Source organism: Osmia lignaria, chromosome 1 (genome assembly GCF_051020975.1).
Source record: "Osmia lignaria lignaria isolate PbOS001 chromosome 1, iyOsmLign1, whole genome shotgun sequence".
Lineage (NCBI taxonomy): Eukaryota > Metazoa > Arthropoda > Insecta > Hymenoptera > Megachilidae > Osmia > Osmia lignaria.
Window position 1 is genome coordinate 9,595,182 of NC_135032.1, and position 19,782 is coordinate 9,614,963.

Genomic DNA, 19,782 nt, shown 5'->3' on the forward strand with positions numbered 1-19,782 from the left:
TGTTGTTTGTTTAATTGTTTTTTAAGTGTTTCTTGTGCTATTTTGTTGCTTTTCTGTTTTATTTGTTTTGTTTTACTTGTTTATTGTTTGCAAACAAACAATGCAATCTATACGGTGGAACTTTCGTAATTTGCCTAGTTCAAAGGAAGAGGCAATTCCTTGGGCGCAAGAACAAGGATTATTACGCACAAGTAAGATGTGTCCCAAACACCGCAAGCCCATGAAATTGTACCAGGAAGCAGAACATGGACTTGGTCGATTTCGGTGTCCAGCATATCCTGGGCGCCGTAAATGCAAGCAATACGCAGCCACGGTAGATTCATTTTTTGACGAAATTCGCTTGCCTTTAGATAAAGCGATCACGTAAGTTGCAGCATTTCAACTAATAAATAATTTATGCTGTAAACTGTTATGAAAATTGTTTCATTTTTTAAAGACTGATTTACTGCTTCACGCTAGATTTTTCGTATGATTATACGGCACACGAATTGACCGATTTCGCGCTGGGGGAGGAAGCTACCACGACGTCGCCCTCGACAATAACGGCGTGGTATCATTATTGTCGCGAAATGGTAACCGACCAATTCATAAAAATTCAAGCGGGTCAACCGAAATTGGATGGTATCTCGGAGTCTGGTTCTTCGATCGTTGTTCAGGTATCGTACTTAACAATTTCATATTGCTGAGTTTTTCCATTTTAATTATTTTCATTTTGTCATTCTGGTGTTACTCAAGATTGACGAAGCAAAGTTCGGGAAGCGCAAATACAATCGCGGTCGTGTAGTGAAAGGACACTGGGTTCTGGGGATTGTCGACACACGGACAAATGATTGCAGGATGATAGTTGCCGAAAATCGTGAAGCTAATACTTTAATATCCATAATAAAAGAGCATGTCGCTATGGGCAGCGAAATCCACACCGACAGTTTTAAAAGTTACGCGGGGCTAGCTGCAGAGGGCTTCGCACATAAAACAGTGAATCACAGTATCGAGTTTGTGAGTAAGTGTGAATTCTATGTGGACTATACGTAATTGCATTATTGTTATATATGCATTTGAATTCGGTTAGGTTGGACTATATAATTTTGGGGAGGGGGTGCAGGGGGAGGGGCGGAGCTCCTCCCCCGCCAACGCGTTTATTTCTTAATAATATCATATCAATTTTGCAAAACATATAATTGCAGGTACTGATGGAACTCACACACAAAAAATTGAATCCACTTGGCGGCCGGCAAAAGATTGGGTGAGAGGAAGGGGGCGATTTCACGACGATGAATTTGCAGACCGCTTATATGAATATTTGTGGTGGCGGTTTTGTCGTCACCATAAAATAGATTTATTTGGATCTATGATTGAAGCGATTCGAAGTCAGTATGTTTTCAAATAAGGTAAGCGGAAATCACAGTGTGGTCCGTGCGAGGGCCAATCAAATTGAGGATGAATGCAATATGGCGTCATGCTAACCTCCGAAATGTGCTAAAAACGCTTCATTTCAGATACGTGTAACTTCTAAACCGCAGCATTTCGACAATTACAACTTGCATTTTTGGATTTTGCATATGAGAAACTATTAAAGTCAACAAAAAAACAGTCATATTTTTGTGTCCCCTAAAACGAAGTTCAACCCCAAAAGGGGGTATAGGCGTGTTCAGGGCGACGAGCTCTACAAGGTGACAAAGTTTCATTAATAAGTGAGCGGAACACTTGGGTAGTTCCCCTAGGGATGGGCGATGCCACAGCCGACTCTAGTACTAGCCATGCTGAACAACGTGGCAACACCGCTCACGTGAAAATCGGGAGTCCTATTTTCAAAAACAGAGTCCTGTGCTCGGAATTGTAATTAACGTCTTTTTTAATTAAAAGCTGTAGTAACATACACTATTTTGTGTTAATTATGTATAAACAATATATAAACGTTGCAACTATGGCAAATAGAAGTGATGTGGTAGTATAAAATTGTTATAAATGTGACATAAATTTTGTGTACTCTCAAAGTAGTTTGGTGTTGTGAAGCATGATATTTGAAATATTTACAGTGGTTTCAAGAAAATTTAGGTATGAAGCAAAATGAAACCATCTTTGGATCAAATTGAAACATTTAAGAATTGATAAACGTGTATATAAGTTAATAAAAATCTTGAAACAAGCGAAATTATTGGAACGAAACCAAAGAGGTTATGTGAAGTCCAGAGAGTAGTCGGGAGTCTGACGACGTTGATTGGCTGGGAGTCTGAGAGTCCGGGAGGCAGATAGAGTAGGGTAGATGTTGATATATTCAGACCGGACTCCCGCGATGTTGCCATTTTTACTTCAGCACGGCTAGTACTAGAGTCGGCTGTGGCATGGCTAGTGCGATGTTCGACAAAAATATCGATGTTAAAATAATCGATTAGTTAAAAAATCGATAATTGAACATCGATGCTTTTCAAAAGATATCGAAGTATCGAATTCTTTTTTACTAGGGCTGATTTTGGAAACATCACCCTGAGCACATTTCCTAGAGTGTAGCCTAGAAAATGTATATACAGGTAAAAAAAAAATATTACACTATCTTTCTTATTTAAGTTTTCCTAAAAAATATAGTTAAATCAGAATCGTACATTTAATGTTAACTTCGAAGAATATTAATGAATTTCCTCCAAGTAGTAATAGTATTTTGCGAGTTCTTGAGCTGAAAGCGCAACAGGGTTGACTTCGTGACTAGAAAAAATGTTTTTATTAAATCTATAGGGAATGGGATATTCTAAGAATAGATATGCATGAACATCAAAATATTATGCGTACATTATAAAAAGTCACTGTACCTGTAATAGTAGAACAGATGCAAACGGATTGAGATGATAAAGAAAATTATAGATGGAGTATTTGGATAAGATAATTTTTTAAATCTAAGATCATAGAATAAGAGTCACAAGAATATAATAACACAAATGCGTAAGGCGTTCTTATTTAGTCGCGTTCCGAAATTCACTGCCAGTGCAGGAATCTAGTTACGTATTACAGATTTTCAGTGCTGGCAATGAATTTCGGAACACGACTTATATCCAATGAGCATACAACATTTCTCGAAAATTATACGCTCATTGAATAGTGCGCGTCGTGTTATCATATCATGCTGTTCAGTTTTCTCACAGAGATAAAAAATATCGATGTTATGTAAAAAAGTATCAATAATCGATTAATTGATTTGTAGAAACATCGACAAAAATAATCGATTATTAGGAAAAAAACTATCGATATTTAATTAATCGAAACATATTGCCCATCCCTAAGTTCCCCTCGTGAATGATGCCCACTTGGACGCCGACCGATTGGACGCGTTTCTTTTGGACGCCGCCGTGACGTTTGGACGTCGTCCCATTTGGACGCCATATATTTTAAAATCATTGCTTTTGGGAGTCTGCAGATGGTCAAACACATTAAATTTGGAAGTGAATTTAATTTGTATGTGGAGTTTTTATTGAGGCTTGTGCACAACATTCTTAGGCTGAACTTCGTCTTGGGGGACCAAACATTTCTGGATGAAAAGTATCAAATCTTATAGTTTTTGACCTGAAACATTCGAAAATGCAAGTTAAAAGTCCAGGAAACCAATAATTTAAAAGATACGAGTACATGAAAATGTGTGTACTTGGCGTACTTTGACTTTTGACAGATCAGTACGACGCTATTTTGTCCAATGAGTGGAGTCGCCGTCGGTAAAACAGAATTATATAAGTGGTGGCCTAAACCCGGTATACCTAAGGTTAAGTTTTTTTTTTTTATAAACAATATCCCCTCGGATTTGATAGGAACTGAAGGTACTCACACCCAACAAATAGTCCAAACAAAGGATTGGATGCGGGGAAGAGTCAATGTGACATCGTACTGTCCTGTCAAAGTACGCCAAGTACACACATTTTTATATATTCGTATCTTTTAAACTATTGGTTTCCTGGACTTTTAACTTGCATTTTCGGACTTTTCAGGTCAAAAACTACAAGAACACATATTTTGGACTCGTTAATTTTTGGTCTCCTAAGACGAAGTTTAACCCATTCTTATATTTGTTAAGAATTTTTAAGAATATTTATTAAGAAACGAGATGTTCAGTTTTTGACAATCCGACTTAGCATGGTGTGTAGCAAACGCTTGTTTCATAAAACAACTAAGATGAATAAATTATGTACATCGTTTGACAGGTGTAGGTTAGAGTAGAGGAATATCTACTAGGTCGTTATTAAGATGCCAGAGGATCATTCATCCACGTATTGCCTGAAATAGGACAAAAGATACAATAATGTTGAATAGTTATGCAAATGTACTAGTTTGTTTTGTTTCATTAATAAGTATTTGACAATGCGGCATGACATGATGCGTAGCATTCTCATTGCAAAGTAGTATGTATCTATTTACCGCAGTAAGAGGAGCATATAATAGAGTCTTATCAGTAAATAATTAAGTTGCAGCCAAAATCAAAAGTTGGATGTATTTAACATTATTTGGTGAGTCGTTTTGTGCATTAGAGGTATAGTACTATCGCTGTGAATTGTATTCACATCTACCATTTCCATAGCTTATAATTGATTTGAGCGGCTCTCATCACCTTAATTCGATGAAGCGGAAGAACAATAAGCTTGTTTCATAAAATAACTAAGGTCAAATAGTTATGTGTAACGTTTGACAGGTATAGGTTAGAGTGAAAAATATGTGGAAATTGAATTATTTCAAATTAATGTCAATTACAATATATCAATATGTAATAATATGATATCCTTTTCTATATTTTCAGCACCTGTTCGGACATTGATTCGGAAATTACAACCAAAAAATTATGGAGTAGGAAAGTTGAATAGATCCATTAAAGAAATTAAACAGTGTGGAATGAAATACTAGGACAAATAACAAAAACGTACTCTGAAAACAGATGCAATTACAGTAATGCTTCGAAATAAGCAAGTGGTCTCTGCTTCGAAATAAACAAGTCGCTATCCCCTCTTCTTTGTTTGAAGTCGCCCGCAAAGTGAGAGGTACGAGAAACGAGTGAGAGGTCCATGAAAGCGCGAAGCCGATGTTTAGGGTAATAAATTTCACGCTCGACTGAGCGGTGACATCGGTTAGTAGAAGAAGGACGGAATATATATAATGCTTTCTCAGTCTGGTATATTTGCTTCGAAATAAAGCATAGTGCGAGAATGAGAGGGCATGTTATATTCTATCCTTGTCCAAAAAATAACATCGCTGCTCGGCCGATCACTTTATGATTTGCCGCTACCTCGGATCTCTCACTCGTTTCTCGCGTTCTCTATCGTCCCGTTTCGAGAACAAAGTCAAGCCGAATAGCTACCTGCTTCGAAATAAGCAACTGTTCGGTCCCGAGCCACTTGCTTATTTCGAAGCATTACTGTACTTTCTCGCTGGATATATCTGAAAATATGTTTAAGGTAAAAGAAATATTAAACCTTATTTTCTTCAATACATCCTTTATTTCAAATTAATGTTGTTGAGTACAATGTATTAATATATAATAATATGATTTCTTTTTCTATATTTTCAGCATCTGTTCAGACATTGATGGGATAATTGCAACAGAGATATTATGGAGTAGAAGTATTAAATAGATACAGAGGAGATATTATTCAAGCAAGAGCAGTATTAAATTAGATAAGATTGTCTTGCACGTCACAGACTTTAAAAACAATGTAATACCAGCATATTTCAAATAAATAGTTTATCTATTTTATAGCACTTGTATTGTGTTTATAAATCTTGAATTTGTCTCAAACGAATAGAACAGTTGTATTGAAATATTCCATTGCTAAGTCGAATCTGAAATGATATTAAAATGTTTGGAAAAAATCTTGTCAAAGAAGACTTATGGACAGAACGTTGGAAAAGAGAGTCAATTATATCGTTATTGGTAAATATAACCTGAGATCTTCTACAATGTCATTCACGAAATTATCTTGAACAATTATACTAGATAATATTATTAATGGTAGTCCGACAATGTAGTATGTTAACAAGGTTGAAATGTATTTAGTATCCTATTTAACGATTAAGTAGATTTTATTAATAGCTGTGGAATACTGGTATAAATGATATAGAAATTATTTTACACTTTTTAGTGCATTTCGAAGTCGGATTTTTTTTGGTTGAAAAATATTTTATTTTTTAAAAATTCTAGTTTTAAGGCGCGGAATCCATCGGTTCAGAAGTTATACGTGTGTAAAAGTGAGCGTTTTTAGCGTATTTGACAGGTTATTCCCCGCCCCGCATCCAATCCTTTGCCGACATTCAGTCAATGATGCAGAATGTGGCCCATACCCAGCAAATAGAATCAAATTCGCTACCGGCAAAGGAAAGGTGTCGTTTTCACGACGACGAATTTGCTGCCCGCTTATATGAATTTCTGTAACGACGATTTTGCCGTCATAACAAAATCAATCTCATGAGATCTATGATGGAGGCGATTCAGCAACAATATATGTATTTTTAAATAAGGTAAGCGGAAGTTTAATTCTTGTAGGCTATGCGAGGACCAATCAGATTATACATATAAGGTAATATGGTGTCACAGTAACGTAGCAAATCCGCTAAAAATGCCAAACTTTACACGCTTATAACATTTTAACCATTGGATTCCTAAAGTTAAGACTGCATTTTCAGATTCTACTGATTAATCTATAGATTAAAAAAAAAAGGTTCAAAATTTTGGGTCCACTAAAGTAAAGTTCAGCTCAGGTATTTAGTTTGTATTAGGTGTAATAACAATTTGAAGTAATTAATAATCATATTAACTTAGGAAATATCATAAGAGGATCTGTGGAAACTCATAATCATAAAGGATATTTTAAAACTAAAACACACGAGGAAAGTGTATTCAAAGAAACTGCGATGGCAACTCATAAACTTGACAATTTTCTTTGTCTTGTAGTGCAAAATTGCCCTGTAATATTAATACCTGGATAGTTTGATCCAACATGTCATACAATACTTCAGCAGCCACTTCATCCTTGCATTTTGCCCTGATGTGCTAGGTAATATAACATCTGTGTGTCATAAAACAACGAATATGTTATATTTATATAATTTAAGTTTAAAAGCTTTTATGGAGCAACTAATCCATGGATTGGTAGTATCAACTCTTATATTGTAGCTGGATCTAGTGATCAACCTATTACAGATATTATGAAAGTAGCTGGTGATATTATGAATTAACGTGGTTGGAATTTACATTAGTTTGGCAACATTATGCACCAACTGGGCTGGACACTATTCCAACTTATTCATGCGATGAATACTAAACGATACTAAACTATCCACAGGTAAGAATATTTTTATTTGCTTTTTATTTTTACATTGTCATAAGAAAATAGTCTTGATAATATAGAGCATACATCTACAGTAGAGAAAGGACAAATAGTTAGGTTGATATGTGTTCCAAAATTTTCTGAGACACAAACAGTTGTGTGTTAGTTGATTTAGAGGATTTAAAATCTTGGCCTGTTTCTTTTGCTATTGATTAATTTCTTAATACATTCAATTACTATATCATAAAATTTTGATACAAACGGGGAACGAAGTACATAATGATGAGTTTGTAAAAGAAATAATGAAAGTTTCTTATATATTATTCACAGAAATTGTACATAGTAAATATATTTATTTTAGTATGTAGATTAAGAATCAATCATAAAAGTTCATAAACTGTTCGTCAAAATGGAGTTATTAATGATTTTTTCTTTCGCTGTCAATTTTTAAAAATTCGACAACGTCATGTACCGAATGGGATCTCTTCGGCTGATTTGATGACATAAAAGTACCGTAAAATGGCACTTATGGTATATGAATTTAAAGTTTAAACCTTAATAAAGATAATTATATAGGCGCTTCATTAATATTCTTAATAAAAAATGGCTAAATGCGAATTACAGTAAACAATGACTGTAATTGGCAATTTTTAACCTCTTTTATGAATATTTTAAACATTTGCAATTGTAAATTAAAGAATTTGTTTGTAGTTCATTTAATTTTCAAGATTTTATTTATTTAATGCTTTTTTGTAAACCACCGCTCTTTTACAATTAATCCGCATCGGTAATGATATTATTTTCTTTTTTTCAAGTTTAGATTGTAAATTAAATAGTTGTAATGGTTTAATTTGTGTTGAAAACAAGAGTTTTTGTAAAGTAATTAAGCTAATAAATTGAAAATGTAAAAATTTAATTTTAACATGTTTTTTACGAAAAAAATCTCGGCACTGAAAACGGTGCAGGTTGCGCCACCTGATTGCGAACCCTGGAACTAGCAAAATAGAAAGATCCGTGTTTTTTTGCAAAATAAGAAGCTTCTGGGCTTTTCCGAGGCCGTCAAATGATTCTACGACCTCGGATACATAAGAAAAGTGTCCACGCAATCAATTAAAGTAATTTAAGCAATTAATTTATATACCTAAGTAAGTACTTACTTCCAAATTTATTTAAATAATAAAAGTACTGTCAGTAATAACAAAATTATACAGGGTGTTCGATAACTGGCGGTTCAAGCGAAAAGGAGGTGATTCTACATGAAAAAATAAGTCGAAAATATACAATAAAAATTTTTCATGTGAAGCTTTGTTTTCGTGAAAATCGACATTTTCGCCGAGAGATTTTTTAAACCAACATTACCAAGGTTGGACTGGTCGTGCTGGAACAATAGCTTGGCCGCCACGCTCTCCTGACTTAACTCCACTTGACTTATATTTATGGAGTCATATTAAATTAATTGTGTATTTTGAAGAAATCATAAATTGCAAGCAATTAAAAGAAAAGCTTATTGTAGCCTTTCATACATTAAAACAACAATATACGTTTAATTAGATTTAATTAGAAGAGCAGAATTATGTACTCGGCAGAATGGGCAACATTTTCAGCAATTTCTATAATGATATACTTTATGATTACTTCAACATCCTATTTCATTACGTGTTCCTAATTTTCCGCTACGATAGAAACAAACTTAAACTGCGATAATATCCATCGAGACAATGATCAAGTACACGCATACCCGGCGAAAATTCAAAGTCGATTTTCTCGAAAACAAAGCCTCACATGACAAATTTTTATTCTATATTTTCGACTTATTTTTTCATGTAGAATCACCCCCTTTTCGCTTGTACCACCAGTTACCGAACACCCTGTATAACATTATATATGCACCTAATATTAAAAATTTCATATACACTTTTAGTGTATTAATACCATATTAATGGTTGACAATAGTTACAATTGAAAACTTACTTTTTTCTTCTTTAATTTGTTATGCATTGTCCACCCATGGCTCTGTTTTAAATGTTGCAGGCCCTGATAGCATGTATTAAATATTTTCATTCAAAATTAGTTACATATTCTATAAAAATTATATAACTATTATTACCTGGTAAGTGGCGTGTTGGAACTGCAGATGTTGACAATTTCTTATTCAGGAAATATTTTTGTTCAAAGTGGAGGCAACAAACAGAGCGGAACTTTAGTTTTTCGAATGGAAGCAGCCACAAATCTGGCCTACCACATGCTTCCACCCATTGTAGCATCCTCTTGTTATTCGTTTCAGATGAAGGGAAGGTGAACATCCTAATGTCCTTGCTGGGACATCCTCTTACGCAACATCTTTTTTTTCCATTCCTATAAAGATATATTTTAATAATTAATTTCCTATACTAAAATTCCAATATTTAAAACAAACAATATATTAACGAAAGACCAGCATAAACAGTTACTGTTTTCAATAATAGGAACTGCTGGCTGTAACTTCTTATGATTTTTGATATTGTTATATACTTCTGTACTTACTTAACTTGTATTTTTTCCTGTTGCTGCATCTTTTCACCAGTACTCATTGTAGAATCCATTGAATAATCCTGAAAAAGATTGAAAAAACCGGTAAAAATCTATAAAAATTGTTAAACACTTTTCGTCGCATAAAACTCAATTCACCATTAATCCACGCGCTATACTCTCGGAAATGAAATTATTCTTTCTCAAATATGAAATCAGATCCTGTAACGATGCAATCCGTTTCAATAACTTTATATTTTCAGTTTGTAGACATTTTATTTTTATTAATTTTTCATCTGTTTTCTGTTTTATAAATTGTAAGTTTTGTGAGGCACGTCGAGGCGTTGAGAAATGTTCTGGAGTGAGATCTTCTATTCTAGCAGGACTACATATTTTATTAGAAATATTGGATGCCTCCATTTCTTGTAATTTTCTGTGAAATAATTTATAGAAACAACATGTACTTCTTCGAGTAAATGCAGCTAAATTAAATTTTAAAAGTACAAAACATACTGTACTGATGATGTTTCTGACAAATATAAATTACATTGTATGTCGATGTCCCTGGTGGATGGTGTCTTTGGTGAATGACATTCCTTATCAAGTGAAATCATCGTTTTACTAAAATAATTTATATAATAAGTGAATTATTGTAGAAGCAAATAATGGTGACTATTACGAATTATTATTTCTGCAAAAATATTACAAACCCATACCATGAAGGAGATGCAACTTCAAGTGCACAATCTTTATTCTGTTTTAATGTAGAGGTCGATGTAGTTGGTTTTGTTTTAATATGGATGAAAGTTCCTTCTACATTGCTTAATGACAAATGCAATTTTTATAATACAATAAACATAAAAGTATATTATTATTATAATTACTGTAATTACATTTTTTGCATGTTATATACAATACGTAAAAAAAATCTTTTTCTCTTACTTGCTATTTGTTATTAAATTAGCTTCTTGATTCCATACAAATGCAGATGGTATTGCTGATCGCTTTAATAATCTTACACCATATTTTCTCTTTGGCATGAAATCATCTTGTGTAAAATGTTCAGAACATACACGAGCTCTTTTAGGTGCAGGTTCCTCTAATTTACATGCTTTTTCCCAAGCAGATCGAAACATTGTTGCTTTTGGAAACCTGAAAAATACAATATTCTTTATATTCATTACATATGTGTTATTATAATTAATAATGTATTGTTTTATTAATATTTATATTTACACATGAAATGATATCCCACTATTTTTATCATTCTGCCTTTTCTTACAAACATAACAGCTAATTACCATGATGGTAATAAATTTAAATTATGAATATAAATTATAGAATATAATATAAAAATACACTGTAATTTATAATTTAACAATAGTAAATTATCGCATATATATACATTAATATACATACATGTATTTATGTATATATGTAAGTATGTATGCAAAGATGTCAAATCAAACGATCGTACATACAATTAGTTACTGACAGTTACCAAAAATTTGTTTATTTACTAGGTAAGAAACTATATCACAACTATATATATATACATAGATTAAAATGACTGAACTGCGGTCCCGTTTTCACAGACCACAATTGTTGCGTTCATGATGTAAGGATATAAAGTGTGTTCTTGCGCACGGCTTCCAGTTTACCCAATAAGCCAAATAACTTCCTAAAATACTTCATATTGGGTTGTCAACCAATAGGGTAGTTGCATTAAAACCGCTAAGTTTAAAATATAAAGTAGCAAACATAAAAGTACAGTTAGTTGATGTAATTTTATATTGGAGCTTTGCTCGCATAGGCTCGTTCACTTCTTCTCGAGCGAATTTACCAATAGAAAATGTATCGTCTTTTATTGTTACTTTCAATTCCCAATAGAAAATATTATCCAACCGTTGTTTTAATATGGCGGAAAGTGGGAATGCTCAACAGAACTGCTGAGGGAACACGCTTTATGCTTTATATCCTTATATTATGAATGCACCTGAAAGAACTTCATAAACGATTTTCTATAGTTAACTTACGTGGCGACAGAGCTTCTAAACAAATATAACCAATGTATCTAATGTTCAGGTTTCATGGGGCTATGTCTATCTGATACGATGTAAGACGTTCGTGTTCAATGGAGTACGGTGGTCCGATTGACTGTTAAAAGCGTCATTGGAAACGTCGTTTCGATTAAAATATTTATGTGTTAATAAACTTTCCAGAAGACGCAGCTTACTTGCTAAACTTCTAGTTGACACACAAACCACATTTATTAAGTAAGTAAGATTCCAGAGTTTTCAGATCACGAAACGCCCGCGCGTTTCTTGGGTAACCACAAATCACACTTGGATATGCTTTAGATACTTCTTAGTAAATATTTAACGAAAATATTAATTTGAGTCAATTGTTTTCAATCAGATATTGTTTATTATCGCTTATATATTCGTTGTGGGCAGTAAAACATTGATTGAAATATTTTAAGTAGTTATTATCGAGTATTCGTATAACTACTCAATAATTAGTAAAACATTTCAAATGATCATTAAAAAGTATAGAGTATACAATTAGCTGTGCTATTTCAATCTTTTATTTTTTCTGACTTTTTAATTGCCTTGCCTATCATTTTTTTAAATATTTGTATCAATTTGGACCTGTAGTATTATCTTGTTTATAAACATTAATTATTTTGTACATACATCAAGAAGAAGAAACATTACATGCAATTACCAAAATTTTAACAAGATATAATTTGAAACATAAATTATTACAAATATGTAGATCATGATTCGTGTATTTATTTTGAGATTTAAACTTTATTTTATTTATGACCTTATATACATAAGTAATATGTAAAAACTTTTCAAATGTAACAAATATAATGAAACTGTTATAGAAAGCAAGAATATTTGAAACAGAAACAAATTTTATTTGAGAATTGCTAGAAACTCAAGATAATAAAACAAATAATAGATATCTAAGGTATATGTTGCATGCAATTTATTTTAGGCTCAAATACCAAGAGTGTTTATATATTAATTCTGTCCAAAGTATTTTAAAAACAGCATTGCAAGATTAAAATACGCGTGATATGCGTTATATATTAGGTAATTTAATTTTCAATAGAATTTATATCTTTTTTTGAGAATTTATAGTTTACATTGAAATTTCACTGAATTGACAAAAAATAATCAATTTATATCTTTTACTTGAATTTTATTTAAGTTTGTGTATAATCTTTACGTTAATGTTTAGCATAGCATTATGTTTATTGTACTTATTACATTTGCATTCTAAATTCTGATTAAAATTAATAACAGTTCAGAGTAAAATTTTCAATATCTTTGATGTTTCAGATATGAGGCGTAAGAGTGAAAGGAACAAAGCGAAAGTGGGAACTCCGGAAAAGGAAGTTGAAAAGCCAACCAGAAAGTCAACGCGTAGACGTGCAAAGCGGACACCATCGACATCACCAGAAGAGGAAAACGATGAATTACCAAAAAGTCTTGGTAGCAAGGAGACGGAAAAGAAGTCAGTGCAAGTTCAGAAAAAAGAATTAGAGCAAATAGAAGAACGTAATGAAAATATTTTATCTACTGAGGTGGATATTAAAAGCAAGTTGCAAGACGAGGAAGAGGACAATACTGACGGATCAGTATGGAAAGTGTCAAGAGCCGATGCATCACCTGGCGAGATACAGAAGCTGAAGTTATGTAGACAACTCAATCTGTCAGAAGGATCATCTGATACTTCTTTAAGTAGGAAAAAATCGAACAAGTGGCAGGAAAGTGGTGAGGGAGTTGCAGAGGAGGTTGACTCGGCAGACAAGCAACTGGTTTCTTGTACAAGAACACTCAGTAGCAATGAACAGCCGAACGATCCCTCCTCTTCATACCCAGGTCAGGACTCCAACGAAGAGGTAAGTGATAGCAAGGAGATCCTGCCTGAAACCACTTCAGCCAACTTGTCTGACGATAAACCAAACATAGATCAGCAAGGTGAATCAAATGAGGAAAATATCTTCAACGTAAACGCTGATAGTGATCCTACTAAGTTGAGTAGCACAACCATGTTGGCTCCTAGTTCAGATGGTAATCGCTCATCCATGGAGACAAATGTTATACCAAAGGAAGAAAAATCATCTGTGGAAGATGTCAGTGAAAAGTCAGCAGAAACATTTAGTAAAGAAACTAGCATTGAAAATGCTAAAAGAGAGACGAGTAGTGACGAGGAGAACGACGAAAAGGTAAAAGCTCGTGAAATAAATTCGTCGTCCGAATCAAACGATGAAGTTCGTACTAAAAGTAGTAGAACCACCTGCAAAATACAACCTGCCAATCGCAGGAAGCATAGAACCAAATACAGAGATTCGTCCAATTCTGATACACCTGATTCAGAAGATGAACCTCCTATCAAAAGAGATATTGAAATTGATAATTACGTGCAAGAAGAGAAGATAAATGCAGAGGACTCAGGTGAACAAAAAGATAATTCCGAATCACCAAAAGCAAGGAATAATTTGTTATTAAATAATGTGAACGTAGAAACTGAACCTTGTGAAGCAAATAAACAGAAATTGGATAATTTAAATGATAAGTCGGTATCAACTACAGCGCAGTCCATAGCTTATAAGCCTATAAAAGTAAATTTGAAAAGATCATTGTAAGCAAAAATTAATAATTTTTTAATTCGTATAACAATTTGATGGATAGTTTCTTTATTAGAATTTTGTTTCAGCTCCTCAAGAATGTTGACAGAGAAGAACGATGCGAAAAAAGATGACAATGATACAAACACGAATAATGAAACAGCTATTTCAAACAAGGTTTGTTATCCTTTTTATTATATAAACGTTAGTTAATGATTAATGATAAATTTATTAATGTTTCACAGGAAAATCATGATAGTACCGAACAAAATTCAAAATGTGTTCCGAGAAAACGTCGGTGGGGCACTGCACTATCTACCGATACCGCACCTTCATTTTCAATTTCTACGGATTCACTTAAAGTAATACTTTCATTCTTAAATTGTAAATTTCTTTCACATAAACAAAATATCCCTTTCTATTTCTTATTTGTAACATTTTTAGACCTTTACAACCATATAAACATGTTTCACGTCTTACAATTTTCCAAATTTTCTAACTTTTATTTTTTTAGAATACGCTGTTAATATGTTACAATTGTATTTTAGGCATTAGTGCCAGGAGCAAGACCGTTGTCAATAAATGAAGTTCGCCTTTCAAAAGACGATGACGAGGACAGAGATCGTTATCGGGTCAATGAAAAATGGCATAATTCTAACGAAGGAGCGAACGATGATAAATCTGGCGATGAAAGTCTTCTGCAAAAGAACGGCGGAACGAAAAAAGGGGATGCAAAGATAGATAATCACATAGGTATATAAATATGTAAATAATTAAGTCGCGATTTTTGTATACTTGGAGACGGGTTGTATACTTGGAAAGAAAAGTTAATTGGCGTTAATTGGCGCAATTAAAATTTTTTCTAGGGTGGACCAGATCTCATAGTTTTATTAACCTCTTAGGCACTATGCGCCACTATAGTGGCTTTCGCGGATGTTATCTTTCTGTACGACGCGCCACTATAGTGGCGCAATGTACTAGTGTAGAGAGAACAGCATTACCTGTCACACATTGCAGTGCTGTATCATTTACATGTAATTCGCCTTGAACTCTGCCGTACAGAGAAACTACCCCGCGCAAAATTCAGCCGTGCCTAAGAGGTTAATAATGTCAAGTGTTTCATATTTCTAATATTGCTAATATTGTCTAATTCTTTATATTTACAATTTCACGTGATACGAACATTATTATGTTTTGTTTTTAGTTACGTTACATATTACATTTTGGCCATAATATTGGTTTTTATTAAGATAAGATTTTATAAAGATTTTAGAATTTTAGAATTGAGAAATTCTTGAATTCTGGAATTTTAGAACCTTGGAATCTTGAATTTAAAAAATTTTTCAATTGTAAAATCTTAAAATTCTGGTACTTTAGAGTTATAAAATCTTAGAATTTTCGAGTCTTAGGATCTTAAAATTTAAAAATGAGGGTAATGTTTTTGATACCTATCTTTCGTGTACTGGACATAATGAACAACACACTGTACTTGACTCAAATATTTCATGTGTTTATTAGAATTATTATGATTTGCAGCGGCTAGACGTAAAATATCAATCGTCAAAGAAACACCACATGTGAAATCTCCAAGTCCGCCTGCTACAAAGCCTACGAATATTCTTTTGATCAAAAATTTGGTTCGTCCTTTTACTTTAAATCAAATTAAAGAGCTTCTTTCACGTACTGGCACAATCGTCGAAAATGGATTTTGGATGGACAGAATTAAATCGAAGTGTTTTGTAGAGGTATATGCATTTTATTGTAATTTAAATATTAATATGATACATTAAACATAAATAACAATCTTTAATTTTGAATAAACACTTATTCTTATTACTAATTCAGTTTAACCGTCGCGTCGGATGTATATAGATAAGTAAAGTTTGGCGGTAAATTTAAATCCGAGATGAGTGAGCGAACTGATCTTCCAGAAGAAAATAACTGTACATAGTTAAGCAAACACGTGTAGATATCCTACAGCAATGTCATAGTAATTGTAATTGAATCATTTTAGTATGCCAATGAGGATCAGGCATTTGAAACGAGACAAGCGTTGCACGGTATATCCTGGCCCGTGTCAAATCCGAAGAGGCTACACGTTGAATATGCAACCAAAGATGACATGGAATTGGCACGAGAATTATCAAAAGATCAGTCCATTCCAAGGAAAACAGAGCCTCTTGTACCATCCGATTCGTGGCAACAAGATTGGAACCGTGAGGAAAGAACAAATACAAAGGTACAAATTTTAATTATATTTGCTGTTACATAGGGATGTGGACCCAGCTAGTCGGGTCGGTTCGGAAAACATCGGGCGGACTCGGGCGGGCGTCCGCGATACATGCGTGCAGTCGTATAGCCCGACTATTTCGGGTTCGATCGGGTACACTCGGGCCGATTCGGACGAGCTCCCGCGGGCCGCGGCCCGCGACCCAACTCTGATGTACTTGTTAATGCTTGCAATAAGCATGTTCAAAATCTATTTTGTATAAAATTAACATACAGGTGACATGGAATGAAATTTATTTCAAATAAATTCGTTACAAGTATTATTTTTCCACATAAAACAGATTTTGCACATGCTTATTGCAAGTATTAATAGGCACCCGAGCCCAGCCGAGCCCGTAATATCGGGTACCCGTACATCTCTAACTGTTACATAATTGAAAAAATATGAAGGATGATATGATAAATTGAAAAATGAAATGCATAGATAAATAAATGACAAGTGTTGAATCGATGAATTTATTTATAAATGACAAGAGTTGAATCGATGAAAAATTGATTGATATAAAATATTCAAGTAAGAGTTGTAAAATAATAGGTGATGGTAGTCCGAGAGTGGGATCTGGGTAAAGAAGATGGTCAGCAACACATGAAGGAGAAGGAACGTGAAAAGAAAGAGCACGATAAGAAGAGGCGACAGAGGAGTCGGAGTCCTGCGGTGGAAGCTCATCTTCCGGCTCCAGCTCGTAAATTTAAAAAGAAAGAAGACGACCCACCACCAGCTAAGCTTTTAGACGATCTCTTTAGAAAAACGAAGGCGACGCCATGCATATACTGGTTACCGCTTACAAACGAACAGGTATGCATGATACTTCGGTAGAGATCGACGTAGGCGTGCAGTCTGATTTCGGATTGAATCGACACAAAAATCGAATGTGCTCGATTTCAGGTAGTTGACAGTTGAACCGAGCGCATCCGATTTTTGTCGAACCGATTCGAAGTCAACCTGCGCACTTATACCAATTCGAAATCTCTTATACGATTAATAAATATAAAAATCAATTGTTTACTATTTAAAAGTTTATTATTATAATTGCAGATAGTCGTAAAGGAAGAAATGAGAAGGCAACACATGGCGGAACACGCGCGCAGATTAGAAGAAATGAGACGCGCGGAGAGAAACAACAGGGATGGTCGCCGCCGTCGGAGCCCAAGAAAATAATTCTCTAATCTACCATTGTCGATAAACATACCCTCTCCTCTGATACAAAAATTCCAATTTTGACCAATTCCATTTTAAAAAATGGCTCTAAATCACGTACAGACAAACAGATCTTTTTCCTTTTTCTTTTCAGTCGATGGATTTGTTGAATACCGTTCCAAAGCATTAATTTTTCTCTTTTATTCGACGCTTTGCAGGCTCTGTTTTATAATTACTGCTTTAATGTTTCGCGTTAGAATTTGTCGTTTTTTAATGGAGGGTTTCCGCAAAAAGAACGATACCTTTTTATTTTAATTTCATTTTCGTACATCCGTTTCAAGCAGTTTCTTATTGATTCGTTTGTTAACGTGTAACTTATGAAAATTGTTTGCATGACCCTGGACCCTCTGAATCCCTTCTATCCCAAGTTTCAGCATTAAACCGTACTTCTTACAGGTCGACATTAACTATTCAACAGTGTTTGCATCGTCTAGGAGACAAGCATCACGTTCTACGATACATCGTGGTAGCGCGGTATCGCGAAACGCAGCTTGGGAATTGGAGAATAATTGAACCCGTGAAATGAAATGAACTTAGTAATTCGTGATTATTGAAAATACTGTTTGTCTTTTTACGAAAAGAAAAGTAAAGATGAAAGTTGGGCAAAAGCATAGCAGCACCAAACGCCGCCCAGATGGTGAGACTGTGGTTTATTGACTGACATGAAGTTGTCCTAAGTGTCGAGAGAATATCTCGTCTCTCTCTCTCTGAATTACTTTGTTTCTTTCGTCAGTAGAAAAGTAGCCAGGCTTCCTTGACATGTACTACCACCACTTGGTAGTAATGTGTAAAGTTTTGGTGTTTCTTTCACGTGATGCATCCGCACAGTCAGAAACACGTTTGTACATAAAAGATTATTCAATATTCCGTGACTATATGTAAAATTATTAATAAATGTAATACAGTATAGGATTACGTATGAAAGTACACTGTATTTAGTGAAAAGAAAAAAAAAATTCCATTATTCATCGTTAAAATTTTCCACAGGAAAATACATTTTTCAAAATGAAAAAGCAATTTGTTACATTTATTTTGTCATTGCAATATCAAATGGCAAAATGAAAAATGAAACTGTTTCGACAAACAAAATCATGTAATAGATAAGTCAGAACACTCTTTCACGTGTTCTATGAAAAACTAGAAGGAAACTGCTTATGTAAATTTATTCAATCTTTATTTATATCAACATCATTAATACTAACTTTGTAATTGTTGCAATTTACAAAAATCGTGGATTACAGGATGTGTGCATGTCAGCTATTAATTAAAATATTTCACAGTCACAAATACTATCGATAGAAGAAATAAAAGTAAAGAAAAATTGAAATTCTCTATTATTTTAAAGAAATGATTTTTCGAATTCTAAACGATCATACTTATATTCTTTAATATCTTTTTTTTTTGTTATTACGGTAAAGAATATATTAAATTTTTAGAGTGAACAGAAAATTTTAATTAAACTTTCCTTTGCGATCCATCTTACCTCCTTTGTGATTAAGATTAATTGATTTATACAGAACAAACCGAGATACAGAAATTTAATGGTACAGAAGGTAGATCGCAAAGGATTAACGTTACGAAAATGGTAAAAAAATGTGTATGCATTACAATTAATTTTATAATCCAGAAATTTGGCAATCTGAATACGATATAGAAAGTACTTAATTCTCTTATTTACATCGCAGACTGGAATTTTCATTTACGAACTTATTGTAAAAGATAAGCTTAGCAATTATGTATATATTATACATCTGGATTATGTAATTTATTTGTAACATGTATACACGTATCCTTACGGTTTACTATTATTCTCAAAAGAACGGTGGTGACTACATCAAATTAATTTCTAC

General features: G+C 33.6%; 2 protein-coding genes across 7 annotated transcripts; one reads left to right on the plus strand and one right to left on the minus strand.

Annotated features, from left to right (window-relative positions):
• Positions 1-6,054: 6,054 nt before the first annotated feature.
• Positions 6,055-19,732, plus strand: Acn (apoptotic chromatin condensation inducer acinus). 6 transcript variants are annotated; one of them, XM_076688346.1, is made up of 13 exons: positions 6,055-6,483; positions 6,649-6,723; positions 6,785-7,019; positions 7,139-7,307; positions 11,886-12,076; positions 13,154-14,459; positions 14,535-14,622; positions 14,691-14,807; positions 14,994-15,198; positions 15,982-16,190; positions 16,460-16,684; positions 17,270-17,530; positions 17,771-19,732. In XM_076688346.1, the coding sequence occupies exons 6-13, from the start codon at positions 13,156-13,158 to the stop codon at positions 17,891-17,893; spliced, it is 2,532 nt and encodes an 843-aa protein (XP_076544461.1). In that variant the 5' UTR covers positions 6,055-6,483; positions 6,649-6,723; positions 6,785-7,019; positions 7,139-7,307; positions 11,886-12,076; positions 13,154-13,155; the 3' UTR covers positions 17,894-19,732. The 6 variants fall into 6 exon arrangements, with proteins under 6 accessions (XP_076544461.1, XP_076544453.1, XP_076544459.1 ...); XM_076688338.1 differs by having other exon boundaries at positions 6,236-6,483; positions 7,166-7,307; XM_076688344.1 differs by having other exon boundaries at positions 6,236-6,483; positions 6,649-6,707.
• Positions 8,439-11,855, minus strand: LOC117606344 (uncharacterized). Its single transcript, XM_076688373.1, has 8 exons — positions 11,837-11,855; positions 10,743-10,952; positions 10,517-10,621; positions 10,314-10,421; positions 9,960-10,233; positions 9,816-9,883; positions 9,400-9,647; positions 8,439-9,326 (listed from the first exon to the last, which is right to left on the minus strand). Exons 2-8 carry the CDS (start codon positions 10,934-10,936, stop codon positions 9,283-9,285), a joined length of 1,041 nt encoding a protein of 346 aa, XP_076544488.1. The 5' UTR covers positions 10,937-10,952; positions 11,837-11,855; the 3' UTR covers positions 8,439-9,282.
• Positions 19,733-19,782: the final 50 nt, after the last annotated feature.